Here is an 18,590-nt window from a genome sequence, read left to right as displayed (position 1 = left end):
GGAATCACTTGGTGGTCTCCCATCCAAGTGCCAATCAGGGCCATCATGAGTTTCAGAATCCAGCCAAGATCTGCCAGGAACAGAACTATGAGGATCAGGAAAGAGAAGCCTGACTATCCTATTACAGCAAATTCCTGGATCTTTCCACTTGCTTTGCTAAGGTTGCATTCATACAACCCATGATTGAAACAGTCCTTATGTATAAGGACCTACGCGTAAAACGTCAAACCACAAGCTATCCAATGAATTGCAAAAGCATAAATGACACAAAAGACCCGTTAAAATGAACTAAGTATATTGAGTGAATGCAAGACTAGATTTTTTTGTTTAACCTTATGTGTGTTGGAGTCCAGTTTACATCTAAGAACTGCTCTGAATGGTTTTGCTAAGCTTTCCAAATAACGTGGAAACTGGTTATGAGCAAATGATCATTGGACTTCAGCCCTCTCTTTGCTTGAATACTAGAACCATTGCATTCCCAGTTTCATCCCACACTTCAGGCTTCCATTCAGCTACAACTGCCTTGTAATGCTGCCTAGGGACACAGATCTTACTGCTCAGACTTCTTGTTGGCTGTTGCTGCCATTATAAGCAACACTTGCAGGAATTAGGTATGGCTAAGTCTAGTGTAAAGAAGGGGAGGGGGTGACATGATAGCAGCATTCCAATATTTGAGGGGCTGCCTCAAAGAAGAGGGGTCAGCCTATTTTCCAAAGCACCAGAAGGCAAGACAAGAAGCAATGAATGGAAACTAATCAAGGAAAGAAGCAATCTGGAGAAACTTCCTAACCGTGAGGACAATTAACTAGTGGAATGACTTGCTTTTAGAAGTTGGAAGCTTTTAAGAAGAGATTGGATATCCCTTTGTCTGAAATGGTATAGGGTCTCCTACTTGAGCATGGGGTTGGACTAAATGACACCCAAAGTCCCTTCGAACTCTGTTACTCTGTCATTCTGTTTATCTATGGTCAGAATTCCTGCCATGAAGTACAGGTGGTCCTTGACTTACAATAATTATTGCCAAGGGAGGCAGTTGTTGAGTTGTGCCTCATTTTATGTCTTTTATGCCATCTTTGTCAAGTGAATCAATTAAGTGAATCATGCAGTCCTTAAACAAATCCGACTTCCCCCACTGACTTCGCTCGTGGGAAGCCATCTGAGAAGATTAAAACTGACTCTGGGTCAGTGCAACTGTCATAATATACATGCCAGTTGATAAGTACCCAAATTTTGATCACAAGACCATGGGGATGCTGCAATGGTCATAAATGCAAAAACTGATCATAAGTCACTAAAAAGTGTTGTAACTTCAAAGAGTCACTAAAAGATTGTAAGTCAATGACTACCTGTACTCGGATTCTACTTTAAGGAACTCAAGATCTTGACCATACAGCAATTAGCATCAAGGGCCAGCACCTTGTGTAGAGAATTCGTAAGTTCACTATAGCAGTGTGTCTCAACCTTGGCAGCTTTTAAGATGGCTGGACTTTAATTCCCAGAATCCCCTAGCCAGTATGGCTCTGAGGAATTCTGGGAGTTGAAGTCCACCCATCTTAAAGCTGCCAAGGTTGATAAACATTTTATTTAGGCATACTTTTTAATGGACTTTTGGCTTTGGGGTGAGCTACATGTGAGGACAGGAATTGCCTGTTTCTTTGCTATTGTGCAAATCAGTATTTCTCAAAATCAGCATTTGGGGGTTAGACTAGACAGAAGACCTCCAGGGTCCCTTCCAACTCTTACTCTGTTATTCTTTAAGACAGGGGTCCCCAACTTGGCAACTTTAAGACTTGTGTACTTCAATTCCCGGAATTCTCCAGCCAGCTATGCTGACTGGAGAATTCTGGGACTTGAAGTACACAAGTCTTAAAATTGCCAAATTTGGAGACCTCTGCTTTAAGATGTATGGACTTCCAACTGCTATTCTTTAAGACAAGGGTCTTCAAACTTGGCAAGTTTAAGACTTGTGGACTTCAAAACTCCCAGAATTCCTCAGCTAACATGACTGGAGGAGGAATTCTGGCATTTGAAGTCCACAAGTCTTAAAGCTGCCACGTTTGAATACCCGTTTAAAGATATATGGACTTCCAACTATTATTTAAGATGCATGGACTTCGAATTCCAGAATTCTGCTGACTGAGGAATTCTGGGAGTTGAAGTCGATTCATCTTAAATCTTTGCAGCTCGGCAGTCTCTTATTGTCTGAAAATGCAGGAGGAAAAACTCAATCCGAGCCAAATTTTAAAGTCTATCCTATTGATAAAATCCCTCTATGCCTGTGTACAGAATACAGAACAGCCTGCCAAATCAGACGCAAACCCCTTTAGTTCAAACTAAGGACTTCATTCTTAATCCTTTTTCCTCCAACGGTACAATTCATCTCTCCCCCCACCCCCCAAGTTTGACGACGCTGCGCGACTTTAACATTTGTATCTCCCAACACTTATGTGCCGCTCTATATTTCTCCTCTGTGGCTAAACTACTCACCATTCGTAAAATGGGTGGCTAAACTTGTTGTGCCGCTCTATATTTCTCGTCTATGGCTAAACTCATCACTCCCTCCGAGATTGGGAATGAATAGGCAAGCCTCCGCGGCGACATGACCGAGTTCTCGCGCGATTTGAGATGCTCAACCGCTTGGGCGGGTCGTTTGAATGCGAGCGAGTCGCCGCTGGAAGGAACTTTTTGGTTTTGTGTGATCTTGGTGGATATGGAAGAAGAGAAAGTGGCATTTGAGTCTCCCGATGATGCTGACGGTGAGTTCAGGATGCCCTTTATGACTTTCTTTCTGTTTTTTTTATATATAAACATAAAATATTTTATTTATATTCACAACTAAAATAAGAAAATATATTTTAGAAATAATTCAGTTGTTTGGTATTTGAAATATACAGTCTAAACTAATATTAATATTTATTTATTCTATTACTCTAACTGCCCATCTCAATCAGTGACTCTGAGACACTTAAAATTCCAAAATTATAATATTTTAATATTTCATTAACTTAAATAAATAAATAAATATTTAATATTATGTAAAATTGTTATATTTTGCATTATTATAACATGTTATATTGCTATTATAGCATACTATTTTTATAATATGGAATTAACTACTATTCATATGTGTGTGCATGCACACACACACACACACACACACAAACCCTACTTCCCTTTTAGCATTTTTGGAACTGGCCACAATTTTTTGGGGAAACTATTTAATCATAGATGTAATAAAATACAACTACTCTATGTGTTGTTAGTAAAGATATCAACTGTTCTTCATTTTCAACGAAAGAATGCTTTCATTTTTATTTTTGAATTGGTATTATATTAAATATTTCTGCTATCTTTAGGCAAATTTGTAAAAATATTTGTATCCTTAGAAAAGCATGAAAATGTGTAAAAAGTGCAGTGTATAATATTTTTAATTCTAATTTTATATATTTTTATAATACTTCTTAAACTATTTCTGCCTTTGTGTTCCCTCTATCTATGTTATTAAATATTTTTGTATCTATTGCAGATGGGTAAAAATACTTGTTTTTCTTACAAAGTGAAAACGTGTAAAACATTAGTTATTGTAACCTTTAAAACTAAGCCTTAGTCTATTTTTCCTTCCCCCTTAAAGCAAGAAAATGGGATACAATCTCTTCAAACTTAAATGACTTATGCATTCATCTCAACTCCAAGATCTCAAATATCAAAAGGACACTTCAGTTGAGAAAAATAGGTAAGAGCATTTCATTTTCTTTAGGACAGATTTGGTGTTTGCAAATTGATCTGGGAATCTGTTGGGAATGTATGAATGGAAAATGCCAGTCTTATATAAATATTGTACCTGCAGATTATTTCATTCCCTTTGTACAAGGCATAAACTATGCAATTTAGTTGCATAGTTGTGGTATCTGCCAATTGAGATAGTTTTACAATCAGACTGAACAATTATATGGAGAATTAATGCTACAATAATTCCTGAATCATAGGAAGAATATCTTAAACAACAAAAGCATTACTGCTTTCCTCAATGCATCTGTTTAGTCACTGTTTGATGCCACATTTTATTTATTTTTTTGTATCCCACCTTTATTATTTTTACAAATAACTTGGGGCAGCAAACATATCCAACATATCCACCCACCTGCCTCCAGGTGGGCACGGCGGTGGGTGGAAGGAAAGAGAGAGAAGAGAGAGGCGGGAGAATTAATGGGGACAGCGGCTGGTGAAGGCTAGCCACGAGTGAAGCCTGCTACAAACTCTCCAGGCCAGCTATGATTTCAGCTCATTACGAACTTTCAGATCCACTTCTTGCCCCACAGCAGCAGTGGGCGCTAACAATATACATCAGCAGGGCGTCAGCTAGCCATGATGCAACGCTCAGCTGATTGAAGCGACAGATCCGAGCTGGCTGAAGATCGCTGAGCTGATACAGATGGCAGGCAGCATGTTAACTTGGTGGAGGGTGTCAGAGGTCCACTTATTGTAGCTCAGCCTAGTGATGAGCACATTGTGGTATGGGACAGCGGAGTTAGCTGTCATCAATTAGGAGCGGGATGCTGGCTACTTGTGGGTTGGGGCTGCCAGATGTGGGGTGGCGATTACCGAGTGGGATAAATAGAACGCTGTGATCGATGATCATTCAGCGCTAACTTTATTTACATATGCTCGCTGCTTCTTGCTACTGCTACAGCTGTGATGGAATAAACCACTGTAATTGCTTTGGATTCTGTGATTATTGCCTCATCTGCATGGCTGGCCATAGAGTGGCTGAAACCCTGGTAATGCGAGAGGGGGAGATACGAAATGACAGGGAACCAGATTGGTACAGGCTCTGCTTTTCTTCCATTTGAGGGGGAACCGGTCCAGACCTTCCCAGCCTCCAGGCTTCTTTTGAATCCCAGCAGTAAGGATGAGAGAAATCCTATGATTAAGCATTTACAAATTTGTTATAATTAAATAATATGTGTGTGTGTGTGTGTGTTAAGTTTTCGTGGGTACTTACATGTACAGTATTCAGCTTTGTTCAGGTATTTTCTACCGGCCGAAGTGGCTGGTGACTGCATTTGGGGAACTTCCATCGCCCGAAAGAGACTGCCTAAAAGCGAGGGGACACAGGCAGCCACGCCTCGCCCTGAAGCAGCTGGGGACTCTGCCTTCAAGGGAGCTTTCGTCTGCCGATAGAAGCGGCCTCGCGGCGAGGGGAGTGTGTGTGTGCACTTGCCCTGAGGCCGCTTCTACCGGCCGATCAAAGTGGCTGGTGACTGCACTTGGGGAGCTTCCATCACCCAAAAGAGACTGCCTAAAGGCGAGGGGACACGGGTAGCCACGCCTCGCCCTGAAGCGGCTAGGGACTTTGCCTTCAAGGGAGCTTTCGTCGGGTGATAGAAGCGGCCTCCCGGCGAGGTACCTGCGTATGGGCTGCTCTAGGTGGAAGAAATTAAGTCACCCCCAAAAAGACGGCCTAGCCATTTTTTCAGGGGTCAAAAAAAAAAAAAAAAGGTCCGGTCTTATTTTGTGAGAAACACGGTATATATATATATATGCAAGTCTTGGTGTGTTCAGGTCTTTTCCCATGTAAGACTGAGAGCATCTTGGCAACGTTTCGACGAGGTCCCACTCGCCATCTTCAGGTTGGTGCTTTCGGCTTTGTGCTTGAGCAAAGCATGATCGGAGCTGCCGTCTCCCTATATATACTGGTGGGGAGGTTGGCTGTGTTGTCATTTCTTGATTGGTTGATAGAGTTGATGTTTGCAGATTGGCTGGCTTTTTTGTACAAATATGTGTGGCTGAGGTATTGGCTGTCTGTCTATCAGCCTCCTGTGTTGTAACGACCTCGGTCATGGGCTGTGTGATGACCTTCTGAGTTCTATTGTTGTGGCCCATTACATATCTATATGTATATATGGTATTTTGGTTTTTTCGGGTATTTTCTGAACTATATATATAGTTGATTTTTAAAATATTAAATTTATATTTAATATAAAATTAATTTTTGATATATTAAATATATTATCTTTTTTAAAAAAAATCGTACTAGTGGTCTTCGGGATTTGAAAATATGAGTTTGGTGGTCCCTGAGGTCCAAAAGGTTGGCGATCCCTGCACTACATGACCTCCAAAGTCCCTTCCAGCTATTCTATTCATCTAATCTAATTTCTTTTCCACTTTTTCCATGTTTTGATTTGTCTTCTTTATTTATAGACAAAGATCCATCTTTGAAGACAGTGCTAAGTAAGGTAGTCCACGAAATGTTTCTCTTAAACAGCCTCCTCAATAAATTGGAAGAGGAATATTGTCATCAGAAGAGACTGCAGAAAAAACTCAAGGTACTAATGACGTTTGGTGCCTCAGAATCTCAAAAGGTGTTTTCTGAGAAGAATGTGGTCTCTACAGATGTTAAGCATCTGAAGCAAATGTTCCTCTTGCCTACTTGCATCAGTGGTTTTCAACCTTTTCTTCATACACACAGACCTCTTTAAACACCTTTTGTGGCCACGAACCATGGCCACAGACTCCCAAGAATTTTTAAATCAGTTTAAATTCTTCAAAGTTTTGGGGACTCCCTGTGTCAACATCGCAAGCCCCCGAAAGGTCCGTGAACTACAAGTTGAGAACCACTGTATTACATTATTGCGGAAAGTTGTTATAGTGCAGTGGTGGCAAACCTTTTTGGGCTTCTGTGCCAAAAATTGTGCATGCGCTTGCACGCACCCACTCGCAGTCACGTTCCAGCACCCAGAAGGCAATGCACGCCTCCCTACGCATGCACGTGCAATCCTCACCCATCCCCACTGACGCCCCCTTCACTGCACCTCACAGCTGATTTTCAACTGGTTTGAGGCCTTTTTCGCCCCCCAGAGGCTTGAGGAAGGCTTCTGCAGGCTTTGCAGGCCAAAAACTAGGCCTGCTTCATCACTTTTGTTATTTTCAGAAAAACAGGAAATGGTGAAACAGGCCTAGTAGAAGCCTGTAGAAGCCTTTCTCCAGCCTCTAGGAGGCTGAAAAAGGCCTCAAACCGGCTGAAAATCAGCTATGAGGCACACGCATGTGCAGTGAGGTAAATTTGCCTGCAGCTCATGTGCTGGCACAAATGGCTCTGTGTGCCACCTGTGGCACGTGTGCCATAGGTTTGCTATCACGGTTATCATGGTGTCTTCTTCAGCAGACCAAGAGTTACAAATTAGTTCTCACTACAGGTAGTCCTCGACTTACAACAGTTCATTTATTGACCGTTCAACGTTACAAGGCACTGAACATAGTGGCTTATGACCATTTTTCACACTTATGACCATTGCAGCATCCCCATGGTCACATGATCAAAATTCTTGGCAACTGATTCCTATTTGTGATGGTTGCAGTGTTCAGAGTCATTTTGCAACCTTCTGACAAGGAAAGTCGATGTAGAGCCTAGATTCACTTAACAACCATGTGACTAATTTAACAACTGCAGTGATTCACAAGTGTGGCAAGAAAAGTCGTAAAATGGGACAAATTTACCTAACAAATGTTTCGCTTAACAACATAAATTTTGGGCTCAATTCTGATTGTAAAAAGAGTGCAACTTTATTCTAAGCCTCCTCTTTATTTTCTATTTATTTTAACTCAGACTAAAATAAGATTTGCATTACTAGAAATCAACAGAAGAATCTAAATACGTCGATTAATGCAGGATAGGTTGGAATTTGTATCACTAATATATTTGAAATACTGTATTTTCATTAGGCAACAAAAGAATTCTCTCATGGCATTTTGATGTGAAAATAGTCGTTTTTTATCATATTTTGAAAACAAAAATTTCAGGAGGCCCCTGGATTTTTTTCCCTAAGCTATCATTTTACTTTCATTATTCCTAGAGTGTTCTATATTTCTTTCTATATGTACTTACTAAATCTAAGTAGATTTAGCTTAACCATTTCTGAGATGGCATCTCCCAAATGAGAAACTGGCTAGCCTTCTTGATTTTCTCCATGTTCCAAACGGCCGTCAGTAGCTACTAATCCAAGTCTTGTGCATTGATATTTCTAATTATAGGATCTGCAAGAGTCGGTGGAGAGGGACTATCTGGAAGCCCAGCATCTTGAAGAAAACGTGCCAATCTACCTTCCCCAAGCTGCGCAAGTCAGGTCTGTTTCCTATCCATCACTTTGGTTCTCAAAGTGCAAAAGAGGTAGATGTACTATGAAGAAATAGCCAGTGTTTTGCATGTTTTACAATGAGGCTGAACAATTATATGGAGTGTTAGCAATAGCACTTAGGCTTATATACCGCTGGCGTGGTCAGCTTTTGGTGGACTCTCTTTGTTATGCATCGCAGTTCGATCGGTGGAACTCTAAAGGAGAAGGAACCATGCAAAGCTGAGGAGAATAAGCCTGCAAAAAAGTCAGCCAAAATCTCCAAGTGCATCAGAGAAGCACCCTTCATAACGGATGAGGAGTTTGAGAGCATTCCCTCGTGAGTAACCTGCAAACCTGCATTTTTATAACTCTTTCCCTCCTAATGCCCAGCCAGGATGATAGGCCTGAAAGCCATCTCGATGACTTTGGGCCAATCATCAGGAGGCTGTGAGTTCTAATCCTGCCTTAGGCATGGAAGTCACCTGGTCGACTTTGGGCCAATCAGTAAGAGACTATGAGTTCTAGTCCCGCCTTAGACATGAAAGCTGGCTAGGTAATTTCGGGCCAATCAGTAAGAGACTGAGTTCTAGTCCTGCCTTAGACATGAAAGCTGGCTAGGTAATTTCGGGCCAATCAGTAAGAGACTGTGAGTTCTAGTCCCGCCTTAGACATGAAAGCTGGCTAGGAAATTTAGGGCCAATCACCAGGAGATTGTGAGTTCTAGTCTTGCCTTAGGCATGGAAGTCATCTGGGTGACTTTAGGCCAGTCACCAGGAGATTATGAGTTCTAGTCCCGCCATCGGCATGAAAGCCATCAGGGTAATTTTGGGCCAGTCAATCTCGCTCCAGCCCAAGCCACCTCACAATGTTGTTGTGGAAAAAAGAGGAAGAGGAAGGAGTATTAGATATGTTCACCGCCTTAAGTTATTTAAACTCCAGATAGCCCTTGACTTACGATCACAATTGAGTCCAACACTTCCACTGCTAGGCAGGAGAGTCGTTAAGCGAGTTTTGACCATCTTACAATCTTTCTTGCCACAGTGGCTAAGAGGGAATCACTACAGTTAAGTTAGTAACATAGTTGTTAAGAGAATCTGGCTTTCCTGTTGAGTTTGCTTGCCAGAAGGTCGCAAAAGGTGATCACGTGACCCTGGGACACTGCAACTGTCATAAGTACAGGCCAGTTGCCAAGGGTCTGAAGTTGGATCACGTGACCATGGGGATGCTGTAGCGGTTATAAGTTACTTTCTTCAACGCCGTTATAATTATGAACAGTCACTAAACAAATGCACTTGTAAGTTGGTGACTACCTGTAATAAAGGTGCGGGGAAACTGATACATGAATAGTGGTTAGGGGGTTATGGGTGTTGAGGTCCAACCTGTGGGCTTCCCAATGAAATGAGGTGGCTTTGGGATTGGATAATGCACTTTTCTTTCTGATTTTCTATTCCTGTATATCCATAAACATAAAAATGAGGAAAAAAGTGTATAGTTAACATGCAGTTGAACATGATGAAAACAACGGTACCATTCTTATTTCCTTTTCCTAGTCCAACTGATGATCTCGAACCCAAGTAATTATTGCTTCTTTTAAATTATAAACACCCACAGAGTAGCTGATATATTTAGCTGCGTGTGATTAGGTTGTGTATTGTTGCTCAATGATTCGGTCAAGTAACCGGATCCTTAATCAATTTTGGTGGGGGAATGACAATAAGCTCAGAAAGGCAGCCAGATCATTAACACTCTTCTCAAATGTGCCTCAAAATGTCATGTGAGCCAAAAGATAATATAGTGACTCAGCCATGACTCAAAAGCCAGATTCAATGAGTGATCCTTAATGGCTTGATTGGCATCTCACAAGGCCCTCTTCTGGGCTCACTGAGATGGCCAGAGAGAGTTTTAAGCTTGATTTAGGTTTGTCCACCACTTCACGTAGACCAGGAGTGTCAACTGCAAGGCCCCGCAGGCCAGATCCAGCCAGTGGGGTGCTTAGATCTGGCCCATGGGGCCGACCTGGAAACAGCAGACCATCCCATGGTGCCTCTGCCAGTGAAAATGGAGCTAGGGAGGGACATAAGCTCCATTTTCGCTGGCAGAGGGTTGCAAGAGGCCATCAGAGCCAAAAACAGAGTGCTTGGGCCACCACAGGCGCCCCTGACATGAGTGATGTGGTGAGTCAGGGCTCCGATCATTACCGCCATTTAAATCATGAGCCTTTAGCCGGATTTCCAGAGCTTAAAGAAGATTTATTAGGAGTAAACATGCCAGTGCTACCTGGATGTAGCCGACTCTGAGACACATCATTCATTGTCACCCTTGACCCTGGTTTTCCCCCATCCCCTGAGTGTATCATAATTCATATTCTCCAATAGGACACATCCATAGCCAAGAGTCATCAATCATGCTCGCCAGTTAGAATTTTGCACAGCAGAAACTTTGGTCGCCTAGAAACTATCTCTAAAAACATTTATGGAATGCAATTTCAGTTTTGCAAGCTGCTACATTGCTTGCCCCTCCCTTTCTATGGGCAACTCTAAAAGACCAGAGAAATATTTTATGAGTTGACATTGTGCTGGCCACGCCCATCCCGAGGTCAAGCACAACCCTGATGCGTCCCTCAATGAAATTGAGTTTGAAACCCTGACGTAGATACTGACGCATACCTATGCTGCAAAAGAGTTGAGGGGTAAATGTAGGTTGCAAATGGTTGCAGATTGGCTGATGCACAGCCTCCCAAATGTGTCCTGCATGCTGATTGGTTGATCCAACTTCCTGTTGGGAGGTGGACATTTTGAGCACCCTCTAGCCAGAATGTTAACATTTACGCATAGTAATTTTATGACCTTTCTTGCCACGGTTGTTAAGTGAATCAGTGCCGATGTTAAGTCAGTAACACAGTTGTTAAATGAATCTGGCTTTCCTGTTGAGTTTGCTTGCCAGAAGGTCGCAAAAGGTGATCACGTGACCCCAGGACACTGCAACTGTCATAAATACAGGCCAGTTGCCAAGCGTCCAAATTGCATGACTATGGGGATGGTGCAGCAGTCAATTCTGGACATGAATTGCGGTAACATCTCAGGCTTTCTACTCTTATTCTTTACAAATACTATGTATGTCCCTAAGGTGCTTTTCCAAGAGGCAATTGGACTTTCTGGTTTTTCTTTGAAGACATTTCGCCTCATACCCAAGAAGATTCTTCAGCTCTGACTGGATGGACTATTCCTTGCAGACAGCTGGTCATTTGCATTCTTTTACAGAGTCGTTAAGGCCACTTGCAGGTTTATTGTGTCCTCAGAGTCACCTGAGTAGTGTCTGTACCTCAAACTGGTTGAGATACAAATGGTTCCTGTAGTCTGCAATTTTTCTGGAAATGCATGCATACTCCCGCCCCCATTCGTTCATACTCCCCCACTTTGTCCCTAAGGACACAGATAACCCTCCAAGTGGCCTCAACTCTCTAGAAGAATGCAAATGACTAAGAGCATTCGAGGAGTATAAATCCTTCCATTCCCCGCCATCCAGCCAGAGCTGAAGAATTTTCTTGGATGAAAAGCGAAACGTCTTCAAAGGAAAACCAGAAAGTCCAGTTGCCCCTTGAAAAAGCCCCTTTGGGACAACCATGACCTGGATAGCTGAGAATCTCCAGAGACAGTGTGCGTCATTCTCATATGACATCCGTGCTTTGAAAAACAAGCTTTCAGTCTTACTTGTGTTAAGTTTCTTTCTTCTCCCCTGAAGGTACATGAAAGGCCGCCTGACCTGCAGCCAAGTGAACGCGGTCGTCGCAGAGATCAACAAAGCTGTGGCTAGCAAATACAGCATCATGCGCCAGCCTCTTAAAAGCATGGTGAACACAACCCGGAACCTCTACTTCCGGTTCCAGGAAGAAGAAACCAAAGACACAAAAGGTAAGTTGTTAAGTCAAGTGCACCTCTCTAAATCAGGGGTCCTCAACCTTCGGTCCGTGGCATGCCACAGCAACCGGTCGCCACACCAACAAATGAAGCTCCATCCGTGGGATGCCATCCTTCAGTCTCAAGAGACGATGGTATCGTGCTATGAGACCATGAAACTGGTTACTGCCACTTCCCGTGTTGTTCCAATGCTGTGTGCAAAGCACGAGGCCTGGGTATAATTTAATATGGAGGATAAACTGTTACCCAAGCAGTAGATTCCCACCTCTCCACATTACTGGAACAGTCTGAGCCAATATGATTAGTTGCAGCTGCGTCGCAGGAGTTACCAGAACATGATTATACACAGTTCCGGGACTCCAGCTCTGGATTTTGTCTCTAGGTTGACTCCTGAAGCCTTTTCCAATAATAGATTGGAGGCACAAGGCAATGGAGGTTTGAAATCAGAGTTTCCCTTCTCCTAGAAGATGCTTCGACCGTTTTATCTGCCGTTGGGGCATAAAGGCCTCTCCCGCCTTCACAACTGTTGAACATCTTCTCCTGTAATGGGATGCAGGCAGCACGAGAAACCATGTGCCCTCCGGCCCACAGAAAAACCTCTCTCGGTGGAGCTGGTCCCTGGTACCCCAAAGATTGGGGACTGCTGCTCTGAATGCCATGGGAAGAGGGTACCTAACAGCCTTCCGTAAGCTACTTACAGGGACTCCTTGAGTTATGACCACGGTTGGTACCAGAATTTCCATCGCGAAGCAAAGTGGTTAGTACCCTGTTTCTCCAACAACACGGCCTCCCCCAAGAGGAAGCCCCAGCATGTTTTATAGGCATGAAATGAAATTAAGCCCCTCCCCCCAAATTAAGGCCTATATTAAAACATGCGAAATGGGGGGGAATGGTGTGGGGGGGGGGGGCTTGCCGTTAGGAAGTACTTTTGTTGCACACCTGGATATGGTGCTGCCTATGCTGACCCCGATACGAAGTGCCCCACCAACGCCGAGGTCAACATCCAAGCCGTTGCTGCCCGCCCGCCCGAAGATGCAAGGGGAGGGGAATTAAGTTGCCCCCGAAAAGATGGCCTAGCCATTTTTTCAGGGCTCAAAAAAAAATAAGACCCGGCCTTATTATATGAGAAACACGGTAAGGGAGCTGCACCTGATTTTATGACCTTTTTTGCCAGAATTATTAAATGAATCACTAAAATGATTCACGCAGTGAATAGGGCCGTCATACTGACTTTGCCTATATTAGAAGCCAGCTGGGAAGGTCGCAAATGGAGATCACGTCACCCTGAGATTCTGTAATCGTTGTAAATACAGGTAGTCCTTGACTTGCGACCATAACTAAGTTCAACATTTCTATTGTTAAGTGAGATATGTGTTAAGGGAGGGTTTCCCCCCCTCATTTTAGGACCTTTCTTGCCATGATCGTTAAGTGAATCCCTGCAGTTGATAAAAATTACTCAACTCGGGTTGTTAAGTGAATCTGGCTTCCCCAGTGACCCTGCTTGTTGCAAAAGGGGATCCCGTGAACTCAGGACACAGCAACAGTCATAAGTATGAACGAATTTGCCGAGTGTCTGAATTTTGATCACATGATGATAGGGATGTTGCAAAGGTCGTAACTATGAAAAATGGTCATAAGTCACTTTTACCAGTGCCCGTTGTAACTTTGAACGGTCATTAAATGAACTGTTGTAAGTCGAGGACTAACTACTTGCCAGTTGCCAATCACTGGAATTTTGATTGTGTGACTGTGGGAGAGCTGCAGCTGTTGAAAGTACAAGCACCAGTCATAAGTAACTTTTTTTTCAATGCCACCTTCGTAACTTTGAACAAATGCTAAATGAACGGTTGTAACTTGAGGACTTCCTGTACCCATCCCTTACGACCTGGAAAGCTGTATGTCAGGGGTGTCACACTCAAGGCCCGTGCCATGCTTAGACCTGGCCTGCGGGGTCACCTTGGAAATGGCGAAGGACCTCTCCACGGTGCCTCTGCTAGCGAAAACAGCTTGGGAGGGCCACATTTCTAACATCTCCCATTGTGAAAAAGTCGTTATCAAAAGAAAATGAGGAGGAAGGTACCATATTCTCTAAAAGCCAGGAGATCTTCCAGGTAGATCACAGTGGCTAATTTGACCAATGGTCTAGCCTCAGTGGCCCCCAACCTTTTTTGTGCCACAGCCCGGTACCGGCATCACAAAATGATCCGCGGCCCGGTACTGGCATCAGCACGCAAGACAAGGCAAGGCGAGCTGAGCGACCAGTCAGCCAGCTGTCCCCCGCTTCTCCCCACCACCTTCAACTCCTCCTTTGTACCTTTGTCGATGGGCTTCACTTCGGGACAGCTTCGGGATGGTCGCTCAGCTCGCCTTGCCTTGGGTGCTGAAAGAATCCTCGCACCTTAGTTTCGTTCAAAGCCCCCCCCCTTCGATGAAACTAAGGCGTGAGGATTCTTTCAGCACCCAAACGCCGCTTTCCAACTGGAAAAGCTCGCCTGGAAGCACTTTTTCATCAAACAAGATGGCGGTGCCCAGCAAACTGGCAGCCTGGTAGGAAATGTTCCACGGACTGGTACCGGTCCGCGGCCCAGTGGTTGGGGACCCCTGGTCTAGCTTGATATCTGGCAGCGTGGTATATTCTAGCATGCTTTTTCACCTTCAGTCGAGGCCTTTCCTTCACTCTCCTCTTGTCTTAGAACAGGGGAAGTCAACCTTTTTATACCTACCACCCACTTTTGTATCTCTGTTAGTAATAAAGTTTTCTCTAACCGCCCACCGGTTCCACAGTAATTAATGGTGATTTATAAAGTAGGGGACAAAACCCCTACCGCCCACCATGAAAGCTGGAACGCCCACTAGTGGGCGGTAGGGACCAGGTTGACTACCACTGTCTTAGAAGGTCAAGATGCACACTTAGCTTGATTTGATACTCCACTGTGTTTTTGCTAATGGGAAATTAGCTGGCTGGAAAGGAGAAAGAGGTAGCTAAGGACAATAATTCACTCCTTAGCTTGGACAGTGATGGCTAACCTTTTTGTCATTGCGTGCCGAAAGTCCACGTGTGCGCGTGAGAGAGCGCACGCGTACCTGCCCACGTAATGCAATGCACGACTGACAACCCCCCTATGCTCCCCCACCCCATGCTCAGGCACACGGGACATCCTCCCGCTTCTCTGCGCATGAGCACACATCTCCCGCATGTGCCCCACCCCCCACGCATGCGTGGCAGAGACCCGATAATCAGCTGGCTGGCGGGAGGTGTGCATGCATGCACGGTGGAACTGAGCTAGGGTGATGGCTTGCGTGCCCGCTCTGCGTGCCACTTCTGGCAAGCATGCCATAGGTTCTATAGGAAGCATAGGAACCTATGGTTCACCATCACAGCCCTAGGAAGAAGGCACCAATTATTATTATTATTTTTGTCAATCCTGCATCTGCTGGGAAAGAATTCTTTTAAACTTGGGAAACTTCACCGTGTGACCAAAGAACAATTGCTTAGTGGCTGTGCCACCATTCCTACAAGAAGATGAAAATTATTGTGTTTCTATGTTACAACTGAAGGAAAAGCTATATGTGGTACTATTTTCTACAGCTAACTAAGTGCTTTCTTCATATCACAACGTGGTGCAGAAGAGCCTGAAATCGCCAACAATTTTTACCCCCTTAACAAGCTAAGATCCAAGATTCTTTAAATGGCCAAAGAGAGCGTAGCACTAGCATTTTTACCATTTTGTAATGGTTTATAGCACTCTCTGAGAAGTTTACAAATGTCATCATCTTGCCCTCTACAATTTGGGCCCTCATTTTACTGGCCTCAGAAGGATGGAAGGCTGAGTCAACCTTGAGCCGATCAGGATTGAACTCCTGGCTATGGGCAGAGTTAGCCTGCAATACTGCATTCTAACCACTGGGCCACCATGGCTCCTAATGCAATTGTGGTAGATCAAAGATGTCAAACTCAAGGCCCTCAGGCTGGATCCAGCTGGCGGGATACTTAAATCTGGCTCATGGGGCCGGTCTGGAAATATCAAAGGACTGGCCAGCGGTGCCTCTGCCAGCCAAAATGGGCCGCGGTGGTCCCCAAGCCCCCCATTTTTGGCCTGCACAGCCTCCTGCAACAGTCTGCTGCCCAAAAGCGGCAGAGTGCTGCTGGAGGCCGGGAAGGCCAAAAACGAGGTGCGCCCTCCTCCGTGCCCCGTTTTGGCAGGTAAAGTGCTGCAGGAGGCCATTCAGGCCTAAAACGGGGCAGAGGAGGCTGGTAGGAGAAAACAGGGCAGAGGGGGGTTGGAAGAAGGGCTGTTTTGACCAGCAGGGTGCTGCAGGAAGCGTCCATCCTGTCTCCCCATCACCCCTGCCAGCCAGCTGAGGAAAACTGCAATGCTGGTCCGGCCCTCAAAGAAATCCAGTTTGACACCCCTGTGGTAGATACTTGTGGCCAGTACAGGAGCTCCAGATGCTTTCAGACTGCGTTTGACCCTCCCAAATGAAACCTTGTGTCTCCTCAGGTGAATATTTTATTGTGGAAGCTGATATCGAAGAGTTCACCCAGCTGAAGGCCGACAAACGTTTTCACAATATCCTGACGATCTTGCGACATTGCCACCGAGTGCGGGAAATCCGAGGATCGCGACTTGTCCGCTATGCGATCTGCTAATTTTTTTAAATTGGATTCCCCCCCTCCTCCCCCCCGACAATGCTGCTGCTTTGTTTTCTTTCCTTCCTGCCATTATTATTAGAAAAGATGGTTTGTTGTGGGACAAAGATTTTTAGCTTTTTGCCGTGATGAAGGCAGCGGAACCAATATCCCAGCTTTTCCTGCCATCTCCTCATTCCCCTTTAATTTTCTACTTGACGAGTTTAAGACATTTTCATTTGGCAACAGGAGAAGCGTAATGGATGAAGTGCTTGAAATGTGATTTGCTCGACATCTTTGGAACTAGAACTATGGAAGAAGTTGTGTGTTGCTAATAAATCAAAGAAGGAATAAATGTGCAAAAGAACTCTGCTGGCTCGTATTTGAGTGTGAATATGAGATTTTTGGGAATCACGGTGTCTGTTCATGAAAAAAGCATTGGTGAAGATTTGTTCCCAAAATAGTTTTTCAGTGTAAAGGTTTCCTTTGGAGGGATGTAAGAGCTTGTAAGGTTTTCAAAACTCTCAGGATGCAACTAAAGGGCATTGCATGCCAAAACAACTAGACACATAGACAGGTTGTTCCCTCATGCCATCACTCTGCTACAATATCTAATTTCCACACTACTTTCTTATGTCTGTGGATATTTACCCATGTAGTAGGGCTGAATTGCTATTATCCTTTCCATCTTATTCTACTACCTTCTTTTATCGTATCATAATCATCATTACTTTGTTGCTTTGCATGTACACTGAGAGCTTCTACACCAGAGACAAATTCCTTGTGTGTCTAATCACACTGGGCCAAATAAAGCATGTTCTGTTCCATTCTTATTCCTATTCTTTCGATATTCTATTCTATTCCTATTCCATCCCATTCTGTTTCTATTCTAATTATGCTGAAAACACGGAATTGAATTCTATGCTTATTCCATTCCTTCGATATTCTATTCCTATTCCATTCTATTTATGTTTCTGTTGATATTTCTATTCTAATTATGCTGAAAACCCAGAACTGAATTCTATTCTATTCTATTCTTATTCCATTCCATTCTTTTGATATTCTATTCCTATCCCATTCTATTTCTGTTTCTATTGTAATGCTGAAAACCCGGAATAATTGAAATACATGTTGACTGCTACACGCTGTAGGATCAATGGAAATCATACCCCCCCACACACCAGATCCCAATATATGGTAAGAATCAGTTCTTTAAAAATGCCCCAGGTAAGTCTACCTTTTTTTCCAGCTATCTGTATTACCAGCACAACACACAAGATTAGCTTATGCCCTTTGTCCTGCCATAAAACCAAGAGCAGGATTTTTTTGGCTCATCATCCGCCCAAATATCCATCGCAGGCAACAGTTTCTACCTGCATGGATTAAGTAAAATCTTCGAGACAAGCTTGACTCCTGGTTGACTTCATGGATTCAATTATATTGGCAGCAGAATGGACATGGTGAAATTACTCTGAGGGAACGGGATACAATGACACCCTGTTTACGGTCTAAGCTTAATCTTCCTTTGTAAAGCAAAGTTATAAAGAATAAAATATGTAGTCCTTATGAATCTCATGTGTGACTCTCGTTTGTCTTTTTTTTTTTCAAGAAACTATGGATACCGTGATGATAGATTGACTGCAGCAACCCTTCCCTCCTTCCTGTATGCCACCTGACTACCAAACACTGGGCAGCTAACTAGGCGCTGGACAGACATGGGATAGCACTTAGTAATAATACTTAAACTTATATACCGCTTTATAGTGCTTTACAGCCCTCTCTGAGTGCTTTACGGAGTCAGCATATTGCCCCCAACAATCTGGGTGTCAACTCAAAACATTTTGTATACACGTTTTATAGTTGACAACGGAAAGACGAGGGGGAATTTCAAAGAGCACGCAACAGGGTGAAATCAAAAGTACATTCCAT

The 18,590-nt window shown here is 43.7% G+C and overlaps 1 protein-coding gene across 1 annotated transcript; it reads left to right on the top strand.

Annotated features, from left to right (window-relative positions):
* The first annotated feature begins 2,533 nt into the window (after positions 1 to 2,533).
* SKA1 (spindle and kinetochore associated complex subunit 1) lies at positions 2,534 to 18,236 on the top strand. The gene is made up of 7 exons (XM_026713641.2): positions 2,534 to 2,756; positions 3,632 to 3,733; positions 6,202 to 6,326; positions 8,032 to 8,123; positions 8,314 to 8,451; positions 11,856 to 12,025; positions 16,534 to 18,236. Exons 1-7 carry the CDS (start codon positions 2,600 to 2,602, stop codon positions 16,680 to 16,682), a joined length of 933 nt encoding a protein of 310 aa, XP_026569426.1. The 5' UTR covers positions 2,534 to 2,599; the 3' UTR covers positions 16,683 to 18,236.
* Positions 18,237 to 18,590: the final 354 nt, after the last annotated feature.

Source organism: Pseudonaja textilis, chromosome 2 (genome assembly GCF_049901715.1).
Source record: "Pseudonaja textilis isolate UNSWEBS1 chromosome 2, rPseTex1.2, whole genome shotgun sequence".
In the NCBI taxonomy this organism is placed as follows: Eukaryota; Metazoa; Chordata; class Lepidosauria; order Squamata; family Elapidae; genus Pseudonaja; species Pseudonaja textilis.
Note: the sequence above shows the minus strand (reverse complement) of the source record. Positions and strands in the feature narration are given on the sequence as shown.